This window comes from Xiphophorus maculatus, chromosome 6 (assembly GCF_002775205.1).
Source record: "Xiphophorus maculatus strain JP 163 A chromosome 6, X_maculatus-5.0-male, whole genome shotgun sequence".
In the NCBI taxonomy this organism is placed as follows: Eukaryota; Metazoa; Chordata; class Actinopteri; order Cyprinodontiformes; family Poeciliidae; genus Xiphophorus; species Xiphophorus maculatus.
In genome coordinates this window covers 210,239-235,388 of record NC_036448.1, presented here as the reverse complement: position 1 = coordinate 235,388, position 25,150 = coordinate 210,239, and the positions used below count along the sequence as shown (strand labels likewise).

Sequence of the window (25,150 nt, the reverse complement as noted above, 5' to 3'; positions counted from 1 at the left end):
TTATGCAGTCAATCACAACATTTTCCCTAATTCACCCATGATGATAGGCTTTTGCCACAACTCGCCCTTTGAGGACATTCATGATCTTGATTTGGACCAAATTGAAAATGAGTTTGACACCTTTGGTACAGATACAGACACAGCAACTCTCAGATGATGCACACTTTATTGAACATGTTATCATCAGACAAACATTTTTTCATTTGGCAATAATAAATAACTGACACTCAAGGCAAGTTGTTCTAGTACACTTAATAAATAATATCACTGAGGAAAAGAGCAATGAATATGGGTCCATAGTATATATCCAAACAGTGGCCTTTCACAGTCAGTCAGGTTTCTTCCCCACTGAACATCTGATATTGTAATTCCATAACAAAGGAAATTTAAAAGATTAAAATTGGTGTCAGAAATTATAAAATTACAAACTTTATTGAATGAATATATATAATTTGTCCATTGGTATGAAATTATATGGCATCAGTCTAAGTAGACTAGTGTGTAATTCATGCTATCAAATAAGATGCTCATGTTTTTGCACTTTATTTCCATTTGGAATTAATAAAGTATTTTTGAATTTGAATTGTTCGAAGCAACAATGAATAGCAGAATCATTGGAGTAGATTTTTTTCTTTGGGTACATGTCCAAGTGAAATCAAAGAAACAAAGCTGTTGGTACTCATGGAGAACTTCCAATTATCTCTGTGCTGCAGAAGCATGTAACAGTTTAGTCCCATTTCCTGTCTGATGCAACAGCAGTGTTGTGTGGGTCAGACTATGTTGCTACAAGGGCAATTTGCTCTTCAGAAAATTATGTAAGAAGTGAAATCTGTCACAAATGCGACAGTACCATAAGATCTACAACAAAGCACTTGGTTTAGATGGGAACAAATAGTTTCTTATAGTGATGTTCTGAGTTGTTTGCTGTATTTTACATTTACGTGTCTAAAAAACCTATTTAAAAAATAACTTGAATAAAAAATAAACAGCAAAAAGAAAGAAATACAGGGCCTTTCATGCACATTGACAGTCATTTTGTCATGTTACACCCTGAAAGTATTTTCTATAGATCATTACCATTTTTTTAAGTTATGGATAAAACAGAGAGCATTTAATTCATTTAACATATTTTATTTATCTAATCAATTTTATTGTTTAAAACATTGTGTCAAGTTATTTTTGTTCAGGCGCAGTAGTTCTACAGAATTTGAGCTGCATATTACTTCACAGTTGGTAACGGAAGTAGCATCAGAAGAAGTAGCAGAAGAAGAAACTCTACCATACTAGACCATGTCGGGCTGCTGTAGCGAGAACAATTCCAAAATATACATATATATATTATATATATATATATGTACAGCGTGGGGTAAATAAAGTTGCCAAAACAGAAGATAGAGTAATGACCATTTCATGAATGTGCACAGACACAGACTTCAGTACTTTTAGCAATGATTTAATGCAGCAGGCAACAGCCTGGTTATAGAAGAGCCACTGAAAAAAAAAGATATCTGACTTAATCCTAGTTTTCTCAAAAAAATAAAAAAAATCAGACTTCTGAGATTGATGTTGGAAATATTTTTAAGTTATACATAGTTAATAAGAGGAAGAAAAAAAAATTATAACAATTTTTTTATGCTAACAACATAAAAATGTGTGCATTTGTATTCACCACGTGTTGCAATTACAGCTCAAAGTTTTTGGGGATATTTCTCTGTTCTGCTTTGCAAACTATCAAGCTCAGTCAAATTGGGAGGAGAGGATTTTTTTCCTCAGGATTGGCCTTAGCTGAGGAAAAGCCTCCCACAGTTCAATGCTGCTACCATCATTTTCTTAGTGAGGGTGGTGTATTTACCACCCTAACATGTGTGACAGTGTTAGTTGTCTGCCACACAGCATTTTGCCTGTAGGCCAAAAAGTTCAGTGAGGATGTAATCTGACAAGAGCACTTTCTTCCATGTTCTTCTTCATACTTAATAAGTATGAAGAAGAGCATACTTATTAAGTACTTATTTTGCCCAACTGGGCAAAAGTGGAATTGCCCAGTTGGTATGAATGTTTTGCAAGGAACTCTGTTATATAAGGGGTGCAATATTAGATTGATTATGTTTGGTTTCAGTAGGCCTCAATCTGGTTAATTTTGCACTCATGATTTAGTCAACGTACAGCCTAATCAGTGGAGCATTTTAAGTTAGATGTAATATTGACGATTTAATCAAAATTAGTCTAATCAGTAGAGTTTTTCATATTAGACCAAGTTCCTAAAAGTGTGTAGGTCACATATACTCATTTTAAAAAGTTTCAAGTTCATTCTAGCCAACATAAGCAGAAAACTAATCAGAAAATCTTGAGCGTATTAGATAGATGTTTTAATCTGTTCTAATTTACAATGTCTGTTCTGTCTGAGTTTGAAAATATTATATGGGATGTGTGTTAATCGTTTGTAATTAAAACCTGCTATTTAACGTAGTAATGGCGAGAGCATGAATGCTGGACTAAAAACAGCTGCACTGATCAACCCATCACTATTTCATTACATCCTGGTGATCACTATTGATCTCGTTACAACTTTAAACTTCAGACTAACTTGAGATCATTGCAGAAACTAGCGGATAAGCTTGTGGAGATTTAATGCAGAAACTAAACTAAAGTAAGATAGTGACCAGATGGAAACATGTACACACCACACATTAGAGTTTCCTAAAAATAAACAGGACTTCACATTGTTAAACCTCATTGCTAAGGTCAGAATAAAACTTTTATAACTGAAAAGGTCTTCAGCATTTATAAGTATTGTTCAGTTAATAAATATATGCATCAAAAATACATCAATTCTCTTTTACAGGAACACAGTAGGAGATAAAAAAAAAAACTGTACAAATCTTCAGTAGACCTATTTGTTAGAATACTGGTTTCTTTAAACACTTGCTCACTTTGTAGAGCCACAGATGGGCACAGTTTTACAGGCTGCAACTTTTTTTGCGGGATTAACTCAACTATCATCAGCATTTGTTTTTTAACTTCCTTTTATTTGCTTCTGCTGACGCTAGCATCCTGAACGTGAAGCATCAATTTTGACAAACATTTAAAGAGCCTTGTTAGCTTACAACTGAACACATTGTTATTCTAATTATGCTCATGAGAAAACACTGCTATGAAACAAAACCAGTCCTAAAATCTGGACATGCTTTTGGTGAGGTCTCAGGAAAGAGGTATCTGAGTGGCTAGAATTGAAATGAGGAAAAAAACCATTAATCGCTGACTCTAGCATGTGAGTACTTCATTCAGACAGTGATTTTCAAAGCCTTATACTTGAAATGCAATGGTTTTCAAAAATTACGTTTCTTTCTGCTAATCAAGTTTCTGCAAAGTTTCTACACAGAAAATGTACTTTAAATGAAAAAATGTACAGTACATTGGTACTACAGTAACAACTAAAAATTGTATTACAGTAAATTATGTTCAATAAACTGAAGAAATACATGATGGACAGGTTTTATAATCCATAACATAGGCTACTTAAGGGTTTGTGACAATTAAATAGAAGAAAAACACAAGGTAGCATAATGTAGAATATTTGAAGTTATACAAGTTTATAGCCAATGCTAGTAGAGGAATACAGAGCCGGCCACATGAAGAAGCAAATTAAGTAGCTGACTAGGCCCTCCACTCTAGATCGATCCATCTCAGAACACAGTTTTGGAGGTAAGTAATAATTACTTACTTTTCCTAAGAAGAAGTTTTCTTTTACATCATTCCTGTTCTCTTCTCAGTGAGTATTTAGCTCTCAGAATTAGAATTCCTTTTAAAACCTTCAAAAATCTTAAATCTGTTAACCATGCACAAGTGCTATCACATTATAAATCATATGGAGTGACTGATTCACACAACACACACTTTTTGTTTTGTTTTTTTCATGCATGTTAAAGAAATTTGGGGTTATTGTTAAAATATAATGATCAAACTGTGTTTGCTTTAACAAGAGATGATTTTTTTAATCAACCAAATAGCTTGTTAGATAATGTTTTCCAACATCTTCTGTTATGTGGCTTGTAAAACAGACACAAGCTTTATCAGCATGTAGTTCATATTTGATCAAAACCAGGTTGCAGTTTTTAAGAATTTAATAACCTTGTTGTATTGGACAAAGATTGCAACCTGGATGCCTTTTTGAAGTTTCTGTATTTTCTGCCCTCTTTTTATTTTTTAACATGTCATATTCTGAACTGATCAGTATGACCTTTTAACTAAATAAAGGAAAAAATTAAAAACTAAAAAGTCAGACAATTTTAAAACAACTTATAAGCCCATATGTAAAAATAAGTAAATATATTAAACTTTTTTTTATTTAGTTAGTGACTTTTTAGTAATTTTTTTAAACATAAACTGATGGACATACATGACTCCAGAAATTCAGTTTTAAAACACTATTTTATTTTTAAGCTACATATATGATTGAGTACATTTTCAAATTATTTCAGTGTTCCGTTAAATAACTTTAATTTGTTTTGACATTAATGTTTTTTCAAAAATCTACACATTAGCAGAAATTCTGCAAAGTTTTCATAATTGCTGTGATTTATTTATTTTTTACAAATTTCTAGGCGGTAACCAAAGAGTAGCCAAATTAAAATTTATTTGGTGCATCATACAACCTTAGGCCGGCTCTGTGGAGATCTTTGAGATTTGAACAGGCCAGAATGTCAAAAAGAAAAAGAACTGAACAGTATGTCATACATCATCCAGTAAAACAATGTTACAAGCACTTTCTAAACAGTCTTTAGGGAAAGCAAAAACAGGTACATTTCCATATTTTTTTTAACAAATCTTACTGGAAGCCACCATACATTCCTCTGCCTTTGTGCTTTTTAGCAACAAACAGACATTTTACAAACAACAAACAGACATTGGGTTTTAATAAATATTGACATTTGACAAATACTGAAATCCAAATTTGCCGTTGGCAGACAAGTTCATTTTGCCCTAATGGGTGCAACAAAGAAAAGCAATCATGGCTTTAAAAAAAGCCAACAGTTAAAAACTCTTTCCATTTACTCCTTCTTCTGATTGGATAAGAGCGAGGCCTCCCACCGCCGTGCCATGACTTTCTGACGACGTGGAACTGAAGACAGGGAAAGGGGAAACTGGAAGGAGGGGGAAATTCAGCTAAACCACTGGAGCAAAGAGCCATGGATTAATGCATTAATGGATAGACGGACGGATGGATGGATGTATGGATGGATGGACGGACGGACGGACAGATGGATGGACAGATGCACACAAGCATGGGTGGAACAAGTATGATTGAATAAAGAATGAAGGTGTAACAGGTAGAAAATGAGAAAAACCATGAACAAACTGATAATCAGTCCAACTGATTAACAAATCAGAACGTTCACAATACAGTGCAACAAGTGAATAAATGAATGAGAGGAAAAAAACTGTAACGTAACATTAAAATCTTACAACAAATAATGAGTCAAGTTATACAATAAATCAAATTAACTCTTGTTAGTTTGAAGAAGACTCTCAAAAATAGATTATGATTATTTTTGATGTTGGATTATGTGGTTGTCTGTCTCTCCAATGTGTTTGTGAGTGGGAATGGATGAATGTGACCCTAGTGCAGGGGACTTCAACTCCAGTCCTCAAGAGTGAGTGTCCAGCATCTTTTAAATATGTCTACGCTGCAACACACCTGGATCAAATGATGGAACATTAGAGGACACTGCAGAACACTGACATGCTGAGGAGGTAGGAAATGCAAGCCTCTCCTGGTTACAGTCATATCTCACAAACAGGCACAATTCATCGGCATCAATATTTGCATCTCCTCCACTACCCTTCTATCACAAGGTGTTCCCCAGGGTTTGGTGCTTGGCCCTCTACTCTTGATTCTGTAAAAGATAGCTCTAAGTTCCATCATCCGCTGCCATGGCCTCCACATCCACTGCTATGCTGACAATGTCCAGCTCTACATCTCCACCAAATTCATCAAACTGCATGTGACAGCTGACTCTACCATCACACCGAGATGTGAATAGTAACTTAATTCTTCTTGTTTTGAGTTACCAGTTTCTTTTGGAGCTTCTGCTGGAGTGGCACATAGAAGAGTTCCAGCTGATTGTTGTCCTTATATGGCTGGCAAACCTCTTCAGTGGTCATTCCATTTGTTTGCCAGGGGAAGGGGAAATTTGGTTTTCTTTAGTTTAATTTTACTATTTCTTTAATGTTTCTTCTTTTTGGCAGTTAGTTCAGTTCTAACAGTATTTATTTAATTTAAAGATTTAGTATTGTGTTGACCAGTATTTGTATAAGTTCTTGTATGTTTAATTACCCCCTTGTGTGTCAGCAGTGGTCTCATCTGTCACTATTTAAGTTCCCCTCATGTCTTGTTTTTTTGGTCAGTTTGTGCTTGAGTTCTTTGTGATACTACCTGAGTTGTAGTTTATGTTGACCTCAGTTTTGGGCCCAATTAATCATTTTTGAATTATTTTTGGACTTTTTAATTAATTAATTAATTATTAATAAAAATGTATAGTTTTTGGAATCCATTCAGTGTTTCTCTGGCTGGTCTGTGTAAAACCCTCAAACTGCATCTCACTCCATCCTGACCATCTGTCTTACTGAGATAAAATTATGGTTGCACTCAAAGTTCTTCAAATTCAACTGTGACGAGTCAGACATCAACATCATTGGTCTCCAATCCCTTACAGTCTCACCACTGAGAGCACCACTTTGTCTCCCTCAACTCACATCTGCAACCTTGGAGTCACTTTCGATATCAACCTCTCCCTTGAACTCTATGTCAACCACATCACAAGAACCACCTTTTCTCATTAGAAAAATGTTGCTTGCCTCTGCCCATCACTCCCCTTCTCAGCTGCTGAAATTCTCATCCATGCCTGCATCATCTCCAGACTTGATTACTGTAACAAGTAATCTATGGTTCACTATCAAGTCTTCAATAAACTCAAAAATATTCTGCTGCTCACCTGCTCACCCACACACGCTTCCAGGACCACATCATCCAGAAGCTCCCTGTCCCTCAGCATATCCAGATATCTTATTCATAAACATCACCAACATGCTCCACCGTCACACTTCTTCCTGCAGCCTCCACTCCTCTGATGCCAACCAATTCAATTCAATTTAAATTGAATTGTCATAGTGAGATGGCAATTCACAATAAATGTCATCTCAAGACATTTTACAAAAATATAATTTTAATTCAATCAGACATACATTCCCATTAATCCTATTTATCAAACAGTACAGTATGCTCAATTAAAGGATGGATGCTTGAACAAAGTAGACAAAAAAGTTTCTTTCTAAGTCTTAGAAAGAAACTTAGAATCTAAGAAAACCCAGGACATTGCATCAAGTCATTGACTTGCAACATTCACTCCTCCTGGATGAGCACGTAGTGACAATCATTAGCATTGTCATTGACTTCACAGCAATCCCTCCTACCAAGCATGTATGCAACAGTGGAGAGGAAAAAGTCCCTTTAAACAGGAAAAACATTCATGTAGACACTGTCTCACTTCAAGCAGAGATCTGCCAACACCGACTGGGGGTTTGATAAGGCAGAGCAGAATGCACAAGAAACAGATGAACTGATGTATGATGATTTTTGATGTTCAACTGCCTGTCTCCATCACATAGGACCAAGAACCGGACCAAGGGTGATAGTTTTCCTTCTCTCTTGCTGTGCCCACCTTTGGGAACTCTCTGCCCTAAAACATTTGTGACTGAACACATCTATCCACATTCAAATCTTTTCTCAAAACACAATCAACTGCTTCTGATGTATGAATAGTGTCCTGTTTTTACCCTTCTAGGAAAGAGTAAAACAATGCTATGTATTTAAGTGTTACTTTATTTAAATTTATTTTGTTTGTTGTACTTAAGTGCTCTGTTTGTAATTTTACTTGATTCCTGTAAAGTGTGTTTGATTAGTTGAGAAGGGTTATATAAATAAAATATATTATAATTTTTAACCATAAACATTTTCACAACACAAAGTCATGCCACATCCAAGTATGTTTGCTATTTCTGACTTTTCTCTAATTTTTATAGTTAAGGTGAAGGTTGTAAATCCACAGTGTTCTTCTGCAACAGAACAGGATATGCTGAATTTGCTGTGACATCACAATCACATTTTATTTTAATATTGATCATACTCAATCATCAGGGGTCTTGTTTATAAACATGTCTACACAGAAATTGGGTCTGACACTGGCGTAGGTCATTTTCCACACAAAGCTTGTGATCTATAAAAAAAACTTTACAGGCATTGGTTTTGGAGACGGTGGTTAAACTGGTGACAGACATTAAGGTGGGAAATTGAAGCCACACTGTATCATGATTAATCTCAGACATTTAAGTTAATTCCACAGTCAAACCTTTATTACAGATCAACTTTATTCTAAGCAGTACAGCAGTGTTACTTATTCTACCACTGGTGAGCCATTGCTGTACATAAAGACCATTCAAATAAAAAAAATGGCCATCAAACCTAATTAAATCTTAAATCAAAGTCCACACAACATCTCAGTAAAGTTTTCTCACTATTACCTTCCTCTCCCTGGAAGATAACCATTTGATGTGGGCTCAAGTCTGAGACAATCAAACCTCAGTTTTGGGGCAAATGTACACTTTTCATATAGATCCTACGCAATGTTTTATGAAGGAGACCCCTGGAGATTACAATTCATAACGTATATCAGTGCCCCAAAGTGGCCCTGATATACGGTTAAGACACCAGGCCCATGATAAGGATGAGAGGGCAGAACCACACCCTCTAACTATCAGATTATGGGCAAGAAAATATAGTTTTTCCAATATACACTGGTTTGTGAATAAAAACGTAGATCTAATGTTGACGTTAGAAAAATTGTTGTATTTATTTTTGTAATTATCCTCGTAATAGTGGCACTTTTTTTATTTTATCTCTGGTGAATGGATTAAATAAAATTGAATAGTATTGTCATTCTCAATAGACAAATGCTAAAGTTTTAGATCTATGGATTGTGTTACATATCAACCATTTATATAATGGTTGATATGTCACATATGTCACATCACATATCAACCAGACATTCAGGGAGAGGAAGTCTACTGAGTCTTCTTTGCTTTGATATTACTCAGTCTTACAATTCTACATCTCTCAGAAGTGATAACATCAAAACGTTATGTAGAGTTAAACCCCTTGAGTGTTTTTGGTCTTTAAAGCAGTCTGCATCCAGGTTGCTTTGGAGGGTAAACAGTCAGATATTATTATAATTTATTGAGTAAAATATCAGGAAATTTGCTTATTTCATCACATACTTCATAACCAGTGGCCTTCTCTCCTATGGTTTGTTTAAAAACAGATCAGAGCAGATAGCCAGACTGCAGTCCTCAAACACTGTCAGCAGCATAAACCCCACAACAGCAATGTATACCTATCGAGGGAAACATTAGACGACATTTGTCCCCACATGATGACAACAATGCAGTATGATCCAATTAAATATTAGATGTTGATTAATATAGGTTGTTGCTATGTTGTTGTACCATGTTTTAATACTGTATCTTGTTCAATGTGCTTCTTCTTAACTTTGAGCCCCTGCCTCTCCAAAGGTCTCTACATGGCCCTGGAGAGTGGTGATCAAATTGTATATCTTGCATCAGATGTAACAGATGTACATTAAATATTTTTTTTGTTTTACTTTTTACTTCTATGTTGGGTCAGCATAAATACAAGCTCTAACATTTATGTTTGTATGTGTGTGCATGTCTGCCAACCTTGTGGTCACAAGACAAACTAGAGCGTTCCATTTTCCGTGGTCTGGAAGGCGATGATGGGGAGGAAACAGATCTGTCTGGAACCACTGGCACTAGAATCAGGAATTAAATTAGCATACAAATAAGAATAAAAGAAAACAACAAATATATCTGAAAACAATATGTGGGTTCTACATTATATAAAGAAACTGTTGCTTCATTCATATATTTTACATAGACACTACATACCACTGAAAGTGATGTTTTCGTTTAGGCTTGGTGACACCAGGACAGTGTCATACCGCTCTCTCCCTGTCCTCCACTCTTCCTCTTGTTTTCTTCGCCACAGTTCCTCCCTTTGCCTCCTCCACTCCTCTTCTCTCTGCCTCACCATCTTGATCTCTTGCTCCACTAGAGACTGACTGCTGATGGAACGCAACTTGAAAAATGGATTAGAAGAGAAAGTACTCTCCTGTGTCTCTACAGGCGGAGGCCCAGAACTCAGGCAAAACTCAGAAGCACTGCGAATGATCAAATTGGAGGTCTCCACCACAATGACATTTTCTGAGGGTGCCACATCAAGACTGGGAGACCAATCAGAGAGGCCACTGATAGCAGAGGAGAGTAGGTTGTTCCTGGAGCTGGAGCCAGAGGAGTCGGGTTCAAGAATGATGACGTTTTTGGCTGTCATTTCATGATACATTGATCGGGGGAGAGAGGAGGAGCAGGGGGGGGATGGAGAGATGGACAGAGTAGGGGTACGAAAGACTGGAGGTCTTGGCACAGATCCTTCTGTTCCTAGGGTGTATAGACTGAACACAGAAAAAAGAACAAATTTGAGAAATCTGAACAGTCAATGCACAGGCTTGGTGAGCCCACATAATCTTAACCTATTTACCTTACCTAGGTATCGTCAGGCCCTGAGCAATCACTCCCCTCTCCCTTTGGTGCTGTTCTTCTCTTTGTAATGTCAGTCGGATCTCCCTCTCCACAGAATTTTCTGGTTCCTCCAGAACGCTGCGAAATGAAGAGTCATCCAAGCCTGAGTCCTCAGAACCGGGGGACAGGGTGAAGGACAGAGGAGGTTCTTTGGACATGGGGGGTTGAATTTCCCTTATACAGGACAGGAGGAAACCCCACTCAGGTTAGGAAGAGGTTCGCCACACTAAAGACGACAAATATTTCATATCTTGATGCCAGAGATATGATACAGCGATAAACTGGATAACTCACCAGTTATGAAATAAGGAAGGCAAGTTTCATTTCTAACAACACAATGACAAATTATCTGATCCACTCCTGGTTTATAATGGGAATATAAACTAAAATAAGAACACAAAAGGTTCAACTGAAAGTAAAAACTAAGCTAAAATCTTAAGGCTTTAAACTTATGATGTTTAAACTAATTCAATTTCGCCTGGTTGGATGGACTGGTCAGTTGTGCTATATTCTTCGTAGTTGGAGAAAGTATGATCCTTTAGTTTTTAAGGTTTTGTTATTTATCCTGGCAGATTCATAATCACTTAAAAATATAAAATTTCCAGGAAACATTTCCAAATAATGTTTGATGGACATTCTTACTTTTTACAATATAGATATACAGTATATAGTGTATATACAGTATATATATATATTGTAATGTAATGTGCTTTCTCAATAAAAATGTTAATATAAGAAAAAGAAACTGAATGGTTGTGACTTCAGAGACCAAAAATGTTATAAGAAATTTATGAGGCACACTCTGACAACAACTTTCATCCCCTTTAGCCTGAAAATATTTGTTTAAAAATCATGATGATGTTGGGAATCTGGGGTCCTTGTTATTTTCCTAGAGATGATATCTCTAGGAAAATGACAACCAAATAGCTTTCTACTCCACTCCCACAAAAATAGATATTAATTTCATAATTATGTATGACGTTTTCTCTGTAGTGACTTTCTGCTAAAGAAATTCAAAATAAATATCCTGTGTGTTTTGGTTTTTTCAGCTGCAACTTCATTAATGTTTTTAGAAAGATTTTCAAAAGTGAATATTGTTCAAGAAATCTATTCCATCTTTATGTTTAAATATAATAAAATTTTATTATTATGTTGTTGTTCATGGTATCTTACAGATGTGGTCCCCCGTTTGTCTCCTAACAGTGTCATGTTCCGTGTTTTTCTGTGTGTTTATTTCGAGTTTTGTGTCTCTGTGTCTCCTTGTTGTCCTGTTCTCCCCTCGATTACTCCCAGGTGTGTCTCGTTCCCTAATTACCCCGTGTGTATTTAGTGTTACCTGTGTCTCTGTGTCTCTGTTGGGTCCTTGTCTAATGTGCTCTCAGTCCTTCGTGTTGTCCTTTCGTAAAACCAGTTGCTACCGGCGTTAAGCCCTGGCTTCCGCTCAGTTGTGCTGCCTGTGTTTTTGGACTGTTTTGACTTCATTCCTTATTAAAACCATAATTTCTCACTGCATCCTGGGTCTGCTGCGTCTGCCTCACCACCCCTCAATACCGCATCTCATGACAAACAGGGGATGAAGAGTTAAATTATGATATAAACAACTTAATCCTCTATCTAAATTTTTATTCATAAATACCGCTTTCTAAAAATCACCTCCATTTTTAAATCTTAAAACATTGATGAAAAAGAAAGCTGGCTGACGTAAATTACAGATGAACTAAGAACCACAGAAGCAAACAAAACCCAAACAATCCCAGATCATGACACTTTCAGCCATCCATATTCTTGTCAGTGAGTCTGAGGTGATGTTTTTGCTCCAAACACTGGATTTAGAATAACTACTGGTGGTGCAGCAAATACAGCTTTTTAGTTGGTACTACACAGCTTGACGCTTGTAAAACTTTTGTTAATGGTTTCAACAAATAATTTGACACCAATTGCACCTGTTTAAGTTAAACAGTTGCAATTAATACATGTAGTGTAGGACTTTTTAACAAATAACTAAATGGTATGTCGTATTCAAATATTTCTTTTAGGCAGTAAAGAAAAAAAAAAACCCATAAAAATCATACAATAATTCTGGATTTTTTTATTCCAAAAAAATAAAACATTTGTACCTGCTATAAATGACAAACCTTTCTATTCTTCAGAAGTGAGGAAACTTAAAAAAGAAAAAAAAATGTGGCGTATCAAATATACAGTATATATTCCACACCATGTATACCAAAAATGAACTGATTTTATCCTTTAGTGTTTATTTAGTTATGACTCATTTTTGAAATATTTCAGAATTTAATGATAAAAATCATATTCAGTAAGGTAAAATAATGAACATAAGCATTGGGCTGAATAAAGGTCTGTAACAAGTACATTTCTGTTGGATTAACATACAGTATATTAACATACAGTATATATATATATATATATATATATATATATATATATATATATATATATATATATATATACGTTCCAGGCAAATATCATTACTTGTGATATTGGTTCATCTGCCAAACGAATTTTGCTCTGCAATTTTGTGCCAGCTTTTATGGCTTTAATCGGTATTGTTTTGATTGTTTCCTCTTCCACATCTTTCTATCCCTCAGTGAAATCCGAACAGCACAAGCATATCAAAGGTCTCAATTGAGCTGCACAATAATATTCTTCAAACCAAGGAAGCCCGCAACTCCTTTTTCTTTCTTTAATTGTAATGTTTTGTATTCGACTATGGCTTTTTTCTCTTTCCAGATGTATTTTGAAAGCATCTTGTCCCATTCCACAAATTGTTTTGAGGGCATGGGAACTGGCAGGGATTTAAATAAATACAACATTCAGCAAAGGATGTGTAATCTAACTGACTGAATCTTGGAGTGTAGATCGAAAAAAGATATGGCATTCTATCTTTGTATATTCTACTTTATAGGGGTCCCCCTGAAACATTTCAGCGGGACCCCTCAAACACTTTAGAGGGGTCACAATGTATCACCACTCCCAGATACCTAACACCATCTGCATCCCATTTCCATTTATAGCAATTCTTAATTTCAACTGGTGGATCATAATTTACCGTTACTACCTGCGATTTGTTTACATTAACCTTGTACCCTGAGAACAAACCGAATCCTGATAATATTTTCATTATTTTGGGGAGAACCTGCGTAGGATGAGATATAACAAGTAGCGAGTCATCAGCAAATAGTGCTAATTTTTACTCCCCTCCTGCTGTCCTTACTCCAATTATATCCTGTCTCTTTCTGATCCACTGGCTCAATGGTTCTATAAACATGGTCTTGAGAATGTCCTTGTTTATTTATGTCACTTTTGTTTTGTTTTGATTTTGTATTGTTTTTATGTTTTATGTTCACATCAAAAAGAGGACAATTGTGTATTGTTGATGTTTCAATTCTTATGTCTGATTCCTCAATAAAACTGTTTGACAACAAACATGGCAAAGAGGAGTGGTGACATGCAGCAACCCTGTCGAGTACCTCGCTTGAGTATGAATGATTCAGTAAGGTCGCCATTAATTTTGATATTGGCTGTTGGTTTATTATACAACCCAGAAATAGTATTTATTATAGATTTCTCAAAACCAAATTTCCCAAATACCTGATATAAAAAGGACCACCTCACAGAATCAAATGCCTTTTCGGCATCTAAACTTAACACTAAAGTCTCTATTTTTTGTCTGGCTCAAGGATTTCTTATTTTGTGTATAGTCCTCTCCGCTTGCTGCTTTCTGAGTTTATACAAAAGACATTTTAGTGATTTTTCCCCTACTTCACAGTGCTGCTGCTTGTTAAAAATATTTTTTTTTCTGTACATCAATCATGTTTAGGTCATCTAATTCTTTTTTAAATTTTACAATATCAGATCTAATGTCACTGTTCAGAGTCAAGGAGTGTTGGTGTTGCAGCTTTAGCAATTTATATTCCAAGAATTTATGTTTTTGCCAATTTTCTCTTTTAAGGTGGGTGGAAATACTAATTATTTTCCCTCTACTCACCGCCTTCAGTGCATCCCTTAATATTTCTGGTGACACCTCCTCATTATCATTTTGAACTAAGGCTGCGTTCACACTGCAGCCTGAAGTTACCCAATTCCAATTTTTGTCGAATCAGATTTTTTTGCCAGGGCCGTTCACATTGCCACACATATGCGACCTGTATGTGTTCTGCAGTCTGAACGGGGCAACAACCTGACAGTGTCCTGCATGCGCAGTAGAGGGCGCAATAGCGTTAGTATTCTCAGTGATCTGCCAACTGCCATAAAAAGAAGAAGTGCTCAGTGTTTGCGGAAGTAAATATGGATGTTAATGGTGGAGCATAGCTTGTTGTCCGACTGGAGCAGTATATTAGCAACTTAATCCTCATATTGTTGTTGTTTTTCTTCCTTTCAAAAAAATCGGAATTGGGTCACTTCAGGCTGCAGTATGAACTCATGCTAAGTAATTCTCTATTTCTTTTTTCAAATTCTCTTAAATATTTGGGTAGTTCAGAATATTTGTGTTCAACCTCCATAAGGTAGATCTATTTTTCCTTTTCAGACAAATAACAGCATAAACTAGATTATGATCAGAAATTGTACAGGGACCAATTTCACAAAGTTTTGATTTTAAACAAATCATTCTTGAACATAAGAATGTAATCTAACCTAGAATATATGTTATTTGGGTACGAGAAGTGGGTGTATTCTCTATTAGTTGGGTGGTGTTCTCTCCATACATCAATTAATCCTAAAATGCCCATGAGGTGTCCCATCCTCTTATCAATATTTCATAAATCACCTTTCCCATTAGAAGAATCAAATTTGGTGTTTAATAAGATATTGAAGTTACCACCACATATTAAAGTACCCTGACTTTAAAGTACAGTGTAGCACATGCAAGGGAAAACATCTAGAAGCCCTGCATGAAGTGAATATCAGAGCAGCTACTTTACCTACACCACCAATGGAACATGTCAGTGAACTGGGCAGTAAACCATCTACTGATGTGCTCTATCTGGACCGTCGTTCAGGGTGCAGACAAGTGCTTCTGAAGATAAGCAAAGTTTTGCTGCGAAATGGGAAACACACCCTGGAGATGTTTGGCATACTAGATGATGGTTCGGAGAGGACAATTCTTCTCCCAGAGGACATTCAGAAGCTCCAGCTTCAGGGCACTGCAGAGAGTCTTACTTTACGTACAGTAAGGCAAGGACTGAGAACACTGCATGGTGAATCAGTGACGGTCAAAGTCTCCTCTGCCAGTCAACCATCCAAAACATTTACCATTGAGAGAACCTTCACAGCAGATGATCTAGGTTTGACTCCATATTCATATCCAGTGAAAGCACTTCAGCAGAAGTATAGACATTTGAGAAAGCTTCCTTTGCAGTCATTTACCAATGCCCAGCCGCTCATTCTGATTGGATCAGACTGTCCCCACCTAGTGACCCCCATCCAACCTGTGCGGCTGGGGCCACCTGGCGGTCCAACTGCAGTCAAAACTAGGCTTGGTTGGATATTACAAGGACCAGTCCCCTCCCCTCGACACTCTGCACAACCACAACAATGCCTCTTCCTTTCAGCTGCCTCACCTCAATCAGACCTGTTTAGTCAAGTAGAAAGACTCTGGGAACTTGACATTATGCCGTACAGAAGTGAGAAGCTAGTGACATGGTCTCGGAGGGAAGAGCAAGCTATGAAGCTCCGGGAGGCAAAAACGACCAGATTGGATATTGAAGGTGTACACCGATACGCAACTCCCCTTCTGCGTGTCAGTGATATGCCTATGCTCCAAGTACCACCCGCAGCAGTACTCCCCAGTCTAAGTGGCACAGAGAAGCGCCTCAATCGAGATCCAGTGAAGGCTAAAGCTTATCAAGCAGAGATCACCAAGTTAATAGCAGCCGGCTATGTGAGAGAAGTAAGTGAAGAGAAGATGAGAGCCTCAAGAGAATTGTGGTTCATCCCCCACCACATGGTGACACATAACGGTAAGAACCGTGTGGTGTTTAATTGCTCATTCACTTACAGAGAACAGAACCTCAACGAGCTGCTGTTGCCAGGCCCAAACCTGGGGGCCTCTCTCCTTTGTGTGCTATTACACTTCAGAGAACACTCCATTGCAGTTAGCAGCGACATCAACATACTGCCGGAAGATCAACCACTGCTGCATTTTATCTGGCATGATCTGCAAAGAGACACCCCTCCCAAAGTGTATGAATGGCAAGTGCTCCCGTTTGGAACAACATGCTCCCCTTGCTGTGCCATCTATGCACTCCAGAGACATGTCCACAATCACAGCCACCAGGGAGAGGATATTTGTGACGCCATTGAGAAGAACTTCTACGTTGATAATTGGTTGCAAAGATTTTCTTCTCCAGATGTGGCTAAAGACGTGGTGGAGAAATTACGGTCACTATTATCAGAAGCAGGATTTGAGCTCGGGCAATGGGCCAGCAACACCCCAGATCTCATTGCCCATCTACCAAAGGAGTTAAGGTCAGAGAACAGTGAACAGTGGCTGAATCAAACTGATATGGACCCTCAAGAACCAGTTTTAGGCTTGCGGTGGATGTGTTACTCTGACACTCTGCAGTATAAGTGTAGGCCCTTAAACAGTAATCCTCCTACTATGAGGAACATCTATCAGGTTCTGGCAAGTCAGTATGACCCACTAGGCTTCTTGGTCCCCTTCACGACAAGGGCTAAAGTACTAGTCCAGCGGTTATGGGACAGAAAGTGCGAGTGGGATGATCCGCTGTTACCGGGTGATTTGCTTTCTGCATGGAGAGAATGGGAAGAGGAACTGCAACATCTGGACAATATCAGTTTGCAACGTTGTTATGTAAGCCCTGAGCTGGACAAATCTGACAGTCAGCATGAGGTTCACATCTTTTGTGATGCATCGCAACAAGCATACGGAAGTGTTGCATATCTACGGACAGAAGATGGTGCTGGAAAGGTAGAAGTTGCCTTCCTAACCGCACGTTCCAGAGTGGCTCCTAAATGCCAGTTGTCCATGCCACGTCTGGAACTATGTGCAGCCTTGACAGGAGCTCAACTCGCCAGCCTGTTGACCAAAGAGCTCACCCTACCATTATCCAAAGTGGTATTGTGGACAGATTCCACCACCGTCCTAACATGGATTCAGTCAGATTCCTGCCACTCCAAGGTATTCGTAGGAACTCAAATAGCTGAAATCCAAGAACTGACAGATAGCTGGACTTGGCCGTATGTGACAACATCTGACAACCCCGCAGATGATCTAACTAGGGGCAAAAGACTATGAGACCTCACATGTCAGTCCCGGTGGGAATGTGGACCATCATTTCTGCAGCTACCGCAGGGCCAGTGGCCAGAGCATCCAATTACACCATGCACCAACTTCGCTAAGGAGCAGCGTAGATCAGTAACTTGCTTGGTTGTAACCTCTGAACCCTGTCTGCTCCCAGATGCACAGAAATTTGCCAGTTTTAATGACCTCTTAAAAAAAACTGCCAAATGTCTTCAGGGGTCAACTGGTGACAATTTCACAGCAGACAACTACAAAGAGGCTGAGCTTACTCTCCTGAAATCTGCTCAAAGAGACAGTTTCCCAGATGAGATCCAGTGGTTGACCACAGGGGAACCAGTTCATTCGTCCAGTCGTTTAATCACCCTGGCACCGGAATATGACAAATCACTCCAACTCCTCAGAGTAGGTGGCAGACTTAGACGTTGTAATGATTTGGAACCTGCTATGACTCATCCGGTAGTCTTGGACCCAAAACATCCTGTCACTAAACTACTCATTCAACAGGCTAACAAAGATTTAAAGCACCCAGGAGCAGAGAGATTGTTTGCAGAGTTGAGAAGGAAACACTGGATTCTTAGGGGTCGTGAAGCCATAAGGAGTTAACAGCGCTGTTGCCCTGAGTGCCAGAAATGGAGAACTCAACTTGTCAATCCAAAGATGGCAGACCTTCCCATTGCACGCCTTCGATTGAATCAGCCAGCCTTCTTTTCAACAGGAATCGGCTGTTTCGGTCCAATGCAAGTGAAGGTTGGTCGACGAATTGGAAAACACTGGGGCCTGCTCTTCAAATGCTTGACAACTCGTGCCATTCATATTGAGGTATTGTCTAGCCTCACTTGTGACTCATTTCTCATGGCATTAAGAAGATTTGTCTCTCGTCGTGGTAAACCAACTGAGATACTCTGTGACCAAGGAACTAATTTTCGAGGAGGAGAGAAAGAGCTGCAGGAATCCTTTAATGCTCTACACGCCTCCTTACAATCCCAATTAGCAGCACATCAAATCACGTTTCGATTTAATCCTCCCAGTGCTCCTCACTTTGGAGGATCCTGGGAGCGGTAAATCAGATCCATAAAAACAGCCCTGAAATCCACAATAGGCTCGCAGGTTGTACAAGAGGAAATCCTGCAAACAGTGCTGATGGAGATTGAGGGAGTTCTCAACTCAAACCTTTGGGGTACGTATCTTCAGATCTAGCTGACCCAGACCCCATTACCCCAAATTTGTTGCTGATGGGGTGGCTAGACCCTTCCCTACCCCAAGTGTTATACCACGATTCAGAACTCATTGGACAGCGACATTGGAGGACCTGTCAAGTGTTATCCGATCGCTTCTGGACACAGTTCATACGCCACTACCTGCCCACACTACAGACTCGGTCGAAGTGGCAAAGGGACACTTCTCCTATCCAGTTATGTACTGTGGTGATGATAGTGGATCCCCAACTCCCAAGAGCCTCATGGCCAATTGGAGAGATCAGCAGAATATTCCCTGGAGCTGATGGCTTGATTTGGTCCGCAGAGGTCAAGGTGAAAGACCGCATGTACATACGACCAGTGAGCTGCCTTATCCGGCTACCTGCAGTACCGGAATCAGATGGACAGTGAGCTTTAAACTGCAAACTTGTGGTTGTAAGTTTGGGGGCGGCTGTTCTGAAGGCCATGTTGTAGTTCCTAGCTTTGTCACCAGGTGGCGCGGCCGTTTGTGAGTAGTATTTCTTTTTCATACCAAAACATTGTTTGAGAAGCCTTGCAGGTCAGCGGACGTGGTGTTTGAAGGTGGTTTTGTGATTTCGTTTGAGTGTGTGTCCATATGAATGGTAGGTTGCAGTGTATTTATATTTGAGTGGCATTATATGTGCATTTTAGTACTTAGAACATTTTCTGTTGTTACATTTTCTTTTAGAATAAGCGAAGGCTAGGCTAAGCTAATTTCTGTGCTAAAATGTTTATTATGTTTAGTTGCTTTCTTTTGCTTTATTTAACTTTAATATTAATGAAACAGACAAATAATATGATTAAAATATGTTTGTAAATGAGTATCTGCGTTCATAGTGGATTGTAATTTGTATTTATTAATTTCTTTGTAGAACCACACACACACGCATACAAACTTCAATCCACGCACATCCTGTACACGCACATCCACGCACATCCACGCACATCCTGCCTGTAAACCAGTTGTCACCGGCTGATTAAAGAGTCAAACCATCACCTGGCTTCATTATTGGCTCGGGGTCATTTGGGCATCTAATTGGTGCACATTCTGCGATCACAATTTTCATTCCAAACCCCAGACGTATAGCAGCGTTATAACAATGATATTGGTTTGATTATTTGCTTATTTAATGTGTAATAATATCAGCCAAAATAATACAAATGGTCATTTGAAGAACAAATAATACAAATAGATTAACAGTAAATACATAAATATTTCCTACTTTAAAAGGTTTGTTAGTGCTTTCTGTATGTTTTATTTTGAAATGTTGATATATTTTATGAATTCATTGTTCAGTGGTCATTTATGCACCAGACATAGACCTGCAGCCCAGAGGTGGGTCTAGATGGGGACCAACGGGGTACCAAAGAAGTTATACTAAATAAAAATCCACTCAGTGGTGGATTTTTTTAACCTTCACAATTTTAGTTTAAAAATGAATTAAAATTATAGTGCTGCATTTTTAGCTGCTGTATAGGATCACACCTTCCATCTGCCAGGGATCTGCAGCCTGGATCTCTGGAGACACAAGTGGCTCTTTGGCTCACTTATATCAAATGATGAAATATTGCTCAGTTTTTTTGTTTGTTTGTTTTGTTTTCCATTCTTTTTTAAGTGTTGCCATGGAAAAACCAGCCTCCAAATCCAACTCCTTATTTGTATAACTATTTTGGTAATACTCTGTAAAATACCAGAATGTTCACATAACTTTTATACTTTTGGCTGTCTGAGGGTACATTTTGAATATTAAATCAGGTGTTATGATCAGTTACTCTGTACCTGAGTAGTTTACTAAATACTTTTTACACTTGCCTAATTAAACGTGTTCAAGGTATGCTACTCTGATTGGAGTACAATTTTTGGTACTCTAACCAACCTCTATGCATGAATGATTGCTCTATGGATCACTTTTTAAAGACAAAAAACACTGCCATAAAATAATGTCTATCTCTGCAGCGGATGTCCCACCCCATGAGAGTAGGGCGACGTGCCATGGTGAGGATCCCTTATTTTGATTTCTGAAAGGTGGCGACCCTAGGTGCCACATACATAGTGAGTCCACAAAGTCTTAAAATTGTAAGTCAAAATTTTTTCTTTGCCAATTTCTGTACTCTTTAAAACACAAGTAGTTTCTCTGTTTAATTGCTCTATTGTTCTTTTTGTAGGTTTCTGTTAAGTGCAGTGGTGCAGTGAATGTTTTGTTGATCTTCACTATTCTTAGCAAGGAAAAATGTGTTTGTCCGGAGTAATACTGGAATACTGTGACATTGAATTAAAACAGTACTCTGTCCTTGGTGAAATATTTTTCACATTTCCTCTAAAGTGTAACTATTGTTTTATTGTCCTAATTTTTATAAGCATGTTGTCTGTGGATTGTTAATATTTTGACAATTTGTACAATTCTGTGATAGTATATTGTCAATGTAGTCTTGAAAAATGTGAGTATACTGAATAGACAAAGTATTTTTTTTCAATCGGAAAGTGTGTCGTAATTGATCCTTCTGTATACTGTATATGTTTGCAATATTGTAGTGTGTATGAAGCATGTAATGTACGAAGCGGCAAAGAAGAAGAATAAAAGACATTGATAAGTAACTAAAAAGTGTACTTCATTAGCAATTATAGTAAACCAAAAGTGTAATTGAGGCATACTGTAATCACACTACTAACATAAAATATGTAATACGTATATACTTAGCAGACATTCTAAATATATTTTAAGTCAATCACAAAAATAGTACACTTAAGATATACTGATCAATCACGTTTATGTTACATAGAAAGTCATATACTTAAAGTATACAAAGTATAACATTAGTGGTCCAAAAAAGCATGTCGTAGTACACTTAATATACTTTAAATTGTAATTTTCTACAATTTAATTACTATTAAAATACACTAAGTACAAAATTAGCTGTTTCAAAATAACATACTTCAAATATATTGATGACTAGTCTGACTTCAAGTATGCTAAAATTTAACATACTTAGTATATTTATTTTTCACCTGGGCAACCAGAGTTGCCCAGGTTGTGCACAGGTTGCACAAAGATTAAAATAACTCGTCCCATAAAGCGCAGGCAATAGGCGTGTAATACAGAGCTCCCTAGATGACATGGGGAATTCTTTTTTCTTTTGCGTTACCTCACAAAACGTTTGTGCTACCTTGCAAAAGGTTTTGCGTTCTCTCGCAATAATGTACTGATCAGTTCATGCGGCATAATTGGGGCCTGCCATGCAAAGCAATGGCAGGAACCTATTGCTATTCTCCCAAGAAAAGTTTCTTTATTATTGGGGCCTGCCATGCAAAGCAATGGCAGGAACCTATTACTATTGTCGGAGAGAAGCGTCTCTTTAATATTATTATTGGGGCCTGCCATGCAAAGCAATGGCAGGAACCTATTGTTATTGTCGGAGAAAGTGTTTCTTTATTGGGGCCTGCCATGCAAAGCAATGGCAGGAACCTATTACTCTACACCCAACAAGCGTCTCTTTAATATTATTATAATTCTTTATTTTTCTTCCGTAACCGTTAATGCGGCTCGTACCGCTGGGTGCACACCTACAAATGAGGTATCAAAACGTGCAGAAAATTCACGCCATTGGAGCTATTATTTTTGGTGGGATTTGGGCTTAACGTGGCGACATAATTCGCAAAAAACTGCGAAAAAAACCCCATTATAACTCAATGGGAAAAATCCTAGAAATACCCTATTTTTGAGGATTTGCTGTGTCGTCACAAATTCACCTAGAAATGCCATTCAAATTTCATTTTGTAGATACGTCTGTGATCTCTTCGAAAGTGAAGACGGCTCGTCGATACCAGTTACGGTTTGTCCACAATTTGCCTCTAAGCGACCCAAAGTTTCTCATTTTTGCTCAAGTTAGAGTGCGTTTCTGGCTGCTTAGAGTGAGAGATGAAGACAACTTTTTCAACCCAAATCATTTTTGAAATCGCCATCACGCCCACAAATATCGCACGATTAGTATCACAATCGGTCCTGACATTGATACGCCTGTCTGCTCCGGTAAAATGTTTTCGAAATTTATCTAGACCGTACGGTTTTCTGTCACGGTGCTTCAGAGCAAAGTCATGCGACAGGATTTTCTGAGGCTGTCTGAGGCTCTCTCCCATGTATTTGAATAGAATTTCAGATCTGGGCACAACATTTCTTTCTCTCATCGCTGTAAATGTTCTGAGTGAGGTACAGATATGAATCTCGGGACTATCGCAGAAGACACATTGAACTGTCATACGCTGCAAACGCTTTTCGAATATGTATTACGGTTCCCGAACAAGAAGGATTTGTTTCCAATGCTTTTTTGTCAGTAAAATGTGTTTGCTCAAACACACAATTGTGTGTTTGAGAGCTCAGCGCTCAGAGCTCACACCTGCTGAGACCATTATTTACCATAGCAACGGACCTCAAGAGGCTATTGGCTGCTGATTTGGACTACAGATACGCATCGCTGTAGTTCTATCTATCCTCAGTTGAAACAGATCAGGACTGAGAACTGGCCTTTAGAACTACCTGCTGCTATGGGCTGTATATAACTGATTGAACTCAGTAACTGTTACACATGGGATTAGTTTGGAACTTTAAAATTAAGCATACTGAAAATTTCAAAATAAAAGCCTTGAATATTTTACATGACGTAATTGCTCTTTTTGGCCGTATATGACTTTTTCATCCAAAGCAATGTTACACATGGGATTAGTTTGGAACTTTAAAATGGAGCATAATAATAATTTCAAAATAAAAGCCTTGAATATTTTACATGACGTAATTGCTCTTATTGGCCGTATATGACTTTTTCATCCAAAGCAATGTTACACATGGGATTAGTTCGGAACTTTAAAATGGAGCATAATAATAATTTCAAAATAAAAGCCTTGAATATTTTTACATCAGGTAATTGCGCTTTTTGGCTTTATGTGACTTTTTTATCCAAAGCACTGTTACACAATGGAATAGTTTGGCCCTCTGAAATGAAGCATACTGAAAATTTCAAAATAAAAGCCTTGAATATTTTTACGTCATGTAATTGCTCTTTTTGGCCGTATATGACTTTTTCATCCAAAGCACTGTTACACATGGGATTTGTTCGGAACTTTAAAATGGAGCATAATAATAATTTCAAAATAAAAGCCTTGAATATTTTTACATCAGGTAATTGCGCTTTTTGGCTTTATGTGACTTTTTCATCCAAAGCACTGTTACACATGGGATTAGTTCGGAACTTTAAAATGGAGCATAATAATAATTTCAAAATAAAAGCCTTGCATATTTTTACATCAGGTAATTGCTCTTTTTGGCTTTATGTGACTTTTTTATCCAAAGCACTGTTACACATGGGATTCGTTCAGAACTTTAAAATGGAGCATACTGAAAATTTCAAAATAAAAGCCTTGAATATTTTTACATCATGCAATTGCTGTTTTTGGCTTTGTATGACTTTTTCATCCAAAGCACTGTTACACATGGGATTAGTTCGGAACTTTAAAATGGAGAATAATAATTTCAAAATAAAAGCCTTGAATATTTTCACATCAGGTAATTGCTTTTTTTGGCCGTAAATGACTTTTTCATCCAAAGCAATGTTACACATGGGATTAGTTTGGAACTTTAAAATGGAGAATAATAATTTCAAAATAAAAGCCTTGAATATTTTTACATCAGGTAATTGCTGTTTTTGGCTTTATTTGACGTTTTCATCCAAATCACTGTTACACATGGGATTACTTTGGAACTTTTAAATGGAGAATAATAATAATTTCAAAATAAAAGCCTTGAATATTTTTACATCAGGTAATTGCTTTTTTTGGCCGTATATGACTTTTTCATCCAAAGCAATGTTACACATGGGATTAGTTTGGAACTTTAAAATGGAGAATAATAATTTCAAAATAAAAGCCTTGAATATTTTTACATCAGGTAATTGC

At 37.6% G+C, this 25,150-nt stretch overlaps 1 protein-coding gene across 4 annotated transcripts in view; it reads right to left on the bottom strand.

Annotated features, from left to right (window-relative positions):
- Nucleotides 1-1,592: 1,592 nt before the first annotated feature.
- The window catches only part of LOC102226196, a 55,061-nt gene continuing 31,503 nt past the window's right edge, over nucleotides 1,593-25,150 (bottom strand). For 2 of the 4 annotated variants that reach the window (XM_023334846.1, XM_023334843.1), the window contains exons 4-7: nucleotides 10,672-10,881; nucleotides 10,018-10,580; nucleotides 9,790-9,881; nucleotides 1,593-5,141 (exon numbers count right to left, since the gene is read on the bottom strand). In XM_023334846.1, the coding sequence (XP_023190614.1) occupies nucleotides 5,049-5,141; nucleotides 9,790-9,881; nucleotides 10,018-10,580; nucleotides 10,672-10,881 (958 nt within the window). In that variant the 3' untranslated portion in view covers nucleotides 1,593-5,048. Of the gene's footprint in view, nucleotides 5,172-9,789; nucleotides 9,882-10,017; nucleotides 10,581-10,671; nucleotides 10,882-25,150 lie in introns of all 4 variants that reach the window. The other 2 variants (XM_023334845.1, XM_023334844.1) reach the window with 2 other exon arrangements.